This window comes from Nicotiana attenuata, unplaced genomic scaffold, assembly GCF_001879085.1.
Source record: "Nicotiana attenuata strain UT unplaced genomic scaffold, NIATTr2, whole genome shotgun sequence".
NCBI lineage: Eukaryota > Viridiplantae > Streptophyta > Magnoliopsida > Solanales > Solanaceae > Nicotiana > Nicotiana attenuata.
In genome coordinates, this window is record NW_017673188.1 from 141,343 (window position 1) to 147,085 (window position 5,743).

The 5,743-nt window shown below is 38.8% G+C and overlaps 2 protein-coding genes across 2 annotated transcripts; both read right to left on the minus strand.

The window, feature by feature from the left end:
- Window positions 1-99: 99 nt before the first annotated feature.
- Window positions 100-2,098, minus strand: LOC109215673 (zeatin O-glucosyltransferase-like). Its single transcript, XM_019379786.1, has 2 exons — window positions 1,968-2,098; window positions 100-1,516 (listed from the first exon to the last, which is right to left on the minus strand). Exons 1-2 carry the CDS (start codon window positions 2,096-2,098, stop codon window positions 100-102), a joined length of 1,548 nt encoding a protein of 515 aa, XP_019235331.1.
- Window positions 2,099-2,129: 31 nt separating this feature from the next.
- LOC109215674 (zeatin O-glucosyltransferase-like) lies at window positions 2,130-5,605 on the minus strand. Its single transcript, XM_019379787.1, has 4 exons — window positions 5,474-5,605; window positions 5,262-5,389; window positions 2,367-3,549; window positions 2,130-2,318 (listed from the first exon to the last, which is right to left on the minus strand). Exons 1-4 carry the CDS (start codon window positions 5,603-5,605, stop codon window positions 2,130-2,132), a joined length of 1,632 nt encoding a protein of 543 aa, XP_019235332.1.
- Between the last annotated feature and the right edge of the window lie 138 nt (window positions 5,606-5,743).

Sequence of the window (5,743 nt, forward strand, 5' to 3'; positions counted from 1 at the left end):
ATGAACTACTAATGATAAAAGATTAATCAACATAACTAAGAAAGATTGAAAGGGGCATGTCGTGATGACTTTCTTGACTTTCTTCTGATCTCGATGAAGTTACCTGGTAATATAGGATACGAATGATTCCATTTCCTTGCGTGCAAGTCCTCCATGGCTATCAGAGCTCTTGATCTTATTGCTCAACTCCATCGCCCTTTGCCTCATCTCTTCTCCTTCTGTCGTACCCATCAAAGTCTTGACAGCTATCTCAATGGTTGATGCTGTCACCAATTTCTCTCGACGAGCCCAACTCTTCACAGAGGTTCCAATCTTCAGCACATTAGTTACCTGAATAGCGTTATAAGGCTGGTCGTATTGGATTGGCCAAGTTGCTAGAGGCACTCCCATGATAATGCTCTCGATACAAGAATTCCATCCGCAATGACTCAAAAATCCACCCGTAGACGGGTGCCCCAAGATTTCCAATTGTGGCGCCCAATTTCTCACTACCATTCCTCTTCCTTTCGTTCTTTCTTCAAATCCTTCTGGTAATTCAATCTTCCCATCTTTCTCTTCAAATTTCTCATTTTCCATCTTTTTATCACCTTCTCTTAGTACCCAAATGAACCTATGGTTGCTTTGTTCTAAACCAAGCGCGAGCTCATGGACTTGCTCTTGTGAGAATGTAGTGGTTGTTCCAAATGAGACAAGTATCACTGTATTAACGTCTTGCTTGTCGTGAAATTCTAGACATTCATGATGAGTTCTGTTGCTTGAGTCGTATGACTCAAGCAGCATATGAAGTGGACCAACAGCCCACAACGGCTTGTTGTCTATTGCATTGGCTAGTAAATCTAGGTACTTACCTTCCAGGTCTCTACAGGAGTTGATTATTTCTCCTGAGCCGAGCGTCCACTCATGTCCCTTCCTAACAAACACTGCCATATCGGGTGCAGCCCAACTGTCCAACAACAGAAACTCATCCTGCATTTGCTCGATCATTTTATCATGATCATCGCCAAGTATATCATCAATACTTTGTAGGAGCATAGAATATCTGGTAAAAGCTGAAAAGGAATGGAACTTATAAGACTCTACATTTGGGAATGAATGAACATTCCCCATATAACTCCTCATTATAGTGTCATGAATTAGTACTAATCTCTTTGCATTGGTCGACAGCTCAAGGCATGTTCTACGAATTGGCTCGCTAAGTTTTTTCAAGAAGAGTAGAAGCGATGCCAGACCATCGCCACCATCTCTGGTATCTTTTGTTTCAGAAGGTAGCGAAAGGTCATTGAAAAGAATGTTAGAGACATCCAAACCATCTTGGACGCGTTGCTTCAAATCTTGGTTTCGTTTAGCAAGACAGAGGAAATGTACTGGTATATTATGGGAGGCGATGAAGCGAGCAAGGATGAAAAGCTGGTTTATATGACTATAATAAGGAAATGGCACTATGGCCACAATCACTTCATTAAGCAGATCAATATTGTCTGGTGAGTTGGTATCCATAAGAACAAGAAGAGAAGAACTGCGAAATGAGGTAACGTATAATATAATGAGCTTAGATGCTTAGTTGCAGAAAATACTTGTATCATACTTCTCATACTTATTTCAAGTTAATATGCATTTAAATATTTCTCTCTATCTCCACGGGATAAGAGTAAGGTGTGCGTACTCATTACCCTCTCCAGACCCTACTATGTGGGATTATACTGAGTTTGTTGTTGTTATGCATTTAAAGATTGAACAGAAATGAATGTGCCACTCTATCGATAAACGTGGCATCATGTGATATGAAGATTTAAGAAATTCAACTAATTAAAGTGTTTGACTTCTCTTAAACCAAGAAACCTGTTAATTAGATAATTAAGTAAACTAAAAAATTATTCGTTACAATTTAAACTTTCATATGTATGGCATTTATTTATCTGATGCATGAATGGATATTATATTTTCTTATGCCAAGACAGCATCCAAACTGATGTTCCCTCTCCCTTAGCTTTTTGATAACAGTAGTGTCTGAGCCAACTTTTTTCTGCACCTCGACTAATTTAACAGGTATTGTCCTACCGTTTTTCTGTGCAGTATAATATCGAATAACTCTGTCCATCATTCCCCTAATTCACCTATTGTCCAACCTTTTATCTGATAATACATGATATGAAACATTCCATTTCCTTGCGTGCAAGTCCTCCACGGCTAACAGAGTTCTTGATCTTATCGCTCGATTCCATCGCCCTTTGCCTCATCTCTTCCCCTTCTGTCGTATCCATCAAAGTCTTGACAGCTTTCTCGATTGCCTTTGCTGTCACCAATTCTTCCCGGTGAGCCTAACTACACACAGAGATTCCAACCTTTAGCACGCTAGTCACAAAAACCGCGTGATAAAGCTGGTCTGCATTGTTTGGACAAGCTGCTATTGGAACTCCCATACTAATGCTCTCGATACAAGAATTCCACCCACAGTGGCTCAAAAATCCACCTATAGATCGGTGCCCCAAGATTTCCAACTGGGGCGCCCAATTTCTTACTACCATTCCTCTTCCTTCCGTTCTTTCTTCAAACCCTTTTGGCAATTCAATCTTCTCATCTTTCACTTCCAATTTTTCATTTTCCATCTTTTTATCCGCCTCTCTTAGTACCCAAATAAATTTATGGTTGCTTTGTTCTAAACCAAGTGCGAGCTCACTGACTTGCTCTTGTGAGAATGTAGTGGTTGTTCCAAACGAGACCAATATTACTGAATTAACGTCTTGCTTGTCGAGAAACTCTAGGCATTCATGACGACTCCTGTTGCTAGAGTCGTGTGATTCTAGCAGCATATGAAGTGGACCAACAACCAACCACGGCTTGTTGTCTTTTGCATTGGTAAGTAAATCTAAGTACTTACCTTCTAGTTCTCTGCAAAAGTTTATGATTTCTCCCGAGTTGAGCTTCCATTCATGTTCCTTTCTAAGTAAAACTGCCGCAAATGGTGCAACCGTACTCTCCAATAACGGAAACTCATCCGGCATTTTCTCAATCATTCCTACATGATCATCATCATCAACTATGTGATCAATACATTGTCGGAGCAAAGAATATCTGGCAAATGCTAAAATGGAGTGGAACATATAAGACTTCACGTTCGGGTATGAATGAACATCCCTCACATGATCCATCATTATGGAGTCATGAATTATGACAAATCTCTTTGCATTGGTAGAGAGATCAATACACGTTCTTTGAATGGGATTGATGAGGCTTCTTATAAATTTTACAATCGAAGGCAGACCGTGTCCAGCACCTTCTATTCCTGCCAGAGAAGAAGGTACTAAAATGTCATGGAAATGGATGTTAGAGGCCCTGAGATCACCTTGGACGCGCAGTTTTAAATCTTGGTTCCTATCAGCAAGGCAGAGGAAATGTACTGGTATATTATGGGAAGCGATGAAGCGACCAAGAATGAAAAGCTGGTTGAGATGGCTATAATCAGGAAATGGTACCATGGCAACTATCACTTCATTGAGGTGATTAATATTTTCTGATGAGTTGGTAGCCATGGGAACAAGAAGAGAATAACTGAGAAATGAATAATGTACAATGAGTTTAGGGATTAACTACATAAATACTTGTTTCATACTTCTTTACAACAACAACATACCCAGTGTAATCCCACAAGTGGGGTGTGGGGAGGGTAGAAAATACACAACCTTACCCTACCTTGTGCTGATAGAGATGTTATTTCCGATTCGCTCTTGGCTCAAAGCAAGCATGCATAATCACAACAGTATCGAGAAAGAAATGCAGTAGTGAAAAAGTCAAAGAAGCATCAACAACAACAAATTGTCTGTTGGATCATATTTCACAGCGGAAGCAAACATAGCATCATAATCACATGTAATCTAAACAATTAGCACATACGGAGATTATACGAGTTAACTCTTGAAGCGTGAACAAAGCAAATCGATATCCTTCTCCAATTCCAAAATTGCAAGACCTCAGCAACCTTCCACAGTCTTCTACTGTGTTACCCAAATAAAAACCGGAAAATAGAGAACTTCGGGTGGGCGAAATTCAAGGAAGAAAAACGTGTATTTTTTCTCTGTGTCAAAAACGACCAGCTATATACCATATATATATGGCTGCGTTTTTTAGGTCAAAACACTTTTCCAAAACCTGTTAGGTTTTCTTCTTCCACCAAGGAAAGGTTTCCTTTATTTCCTATTATTCAGGCACAGTAGGGACCACATAATTTAATTAACAAGGCTTCCTATTATGGAATTAATTTCGAAATTTGAAATTAATTTCTACCATAATAAATTACGAATTATTCCACTAAAAATTCGTAATTGCACTCCTTAGTTCAATTTCGAAATTCTTCCATAAAACCTTATTTAACTCCTCATGTTAAAATTCAGATACTAATCAATCAAATTAAATTACTGACTATTTAATTTATTGATTACTTCCTTTAGACTAACACTTAACTTATTTCATGTGTCGGATACAAAATCTATCGGTCGGGTTTACACATGAAAACTTATAAGCTTTCATAAAGGAGTATCATCAATCTCAAAACCGAGACATGGATTCCATCAACTAATTATTACTTCGCCAATGTATATCATTGTTATCCAATTTACCAGGCTTATTGACTCACGAAAGAATCTCGCCTTTTAATAAATCAAAACAACAAGTGACATACACAGCTAATAATAATTATATCAGGATTAAGAGTATAAGTACATTAAATGGACTAGAGAAATTATTTTATAAAGTCAGTATAAAATACTTATCTCTACTTGATCCGTTCAATACATACAAAATGTATTAGCACAAGAAGTTGGAATTAGACCTATTCCCATAATCAAGATAAATTACATTTAATCTTGTACTACAACCATTCCGATGATTTGTCCAATTCCATCATTAGATTGTGAACATTAACTTCTATGTCTTACAAGAACCGATGATTTAATCTTCCGTGTATAAGTTAAACTCTATACACTAAATCATCTACTATGTAAGCAATGGACATACAAACCAATACATGATCTATATAAAAGGAAACTTTATGGAATTTAAACAAGTAAATAAATAATTGGCCTTCAGAACACTGCTGCAGATTCTGAAGGCCACTCTGGCCGCGGTCCTGGCGTAACCGCGGTAGGACCGCGGCAGAACACTGCTGCAGATTCTGAAGGCCACTTTGGCCGCGGTCCTGGCGTAACCGCGACAGGACGCGTATGGCTTATAGTATATTCTAACAATCTCCCACTTAGACTAATAACCATGCATCTACAATTTTGACACCCATTCCTTCTACATGCTTATCAAAAGTCTTCTGTGGTAAGCTCTTAGTAAACGGATCCGCCAAGTTGTTCTCTGACGCAATCTTGGTGACCACTATATCCCCTCTCTACACTATATCACATTTTAAATGATATTTACGCTCAATGTGTTTTGCCCTTTTATGGCTTCGTGGCTCCTTTGAATTTGCAACCGCACCACTATTATCACAATAAAGTGTAATTGGTGCTTGAATCGAGGGAACCACGCCCAACTCTCTCAGGAAGTTACCGAGCCAAACTGCCTCTTTGGCTGCCTCAGAAGCTGCCACATATTCTGCTTCCATGGTGGAATCAGCAACACAAGTTTGCTTGATACTCCTCCAACTTATGGCTCCACCTCCAAGAGTAAACACATTACCTGAGGTAGACTTTCTAGAATCTCTGTCTGATTGGAAATCCGAATCAGTATACCCAATAGGTAC

What these genes read in the sequence shown, in the direction of transcription:
- LOC109215674 (XM_019379787.1), bottom strand. Translation starts at nt 5,605, where the DNA reads ATGGAAGCAGAATATGTGGCAGCTTCTGAGGCAGCCAAAGAGGCAGTT. An exon ending in ATTGTGATAATAGTGGTGCG is followed by an intron (nt 5,390 to 5,473) that starts GTTGCAAATTCA and finishes GATATAGTGTAG; the next exon opens with AGAGGGGATATAGTGGTCAC. An exon ending in GTCAAAATTGTAGATGCATG is followed by an intron (nt 3,550 to 5,261) that starts GTTATTAGTCTA and finishes TTCATTTCTCAG; the next exon opens with TTATTCTCTTCTTGTTCCCA.
- LOC109215673 (XM_019379786.1), bottom strand. Translation starts at nt 2,098, where the DNA reads ATGGACAGAGTTATTCGATATTATACTGCACAGAAAAACGGTAGGACA. An exon ending in CTAAGGGAGAGGGAACATCA is followed by an intron (nt 1,517 to 1,967) that starts GTTTGGATGCTG and finishes CTCATTTCGCAG; the next exon opens with TTCTTCTCTTCTTGTTCTTA.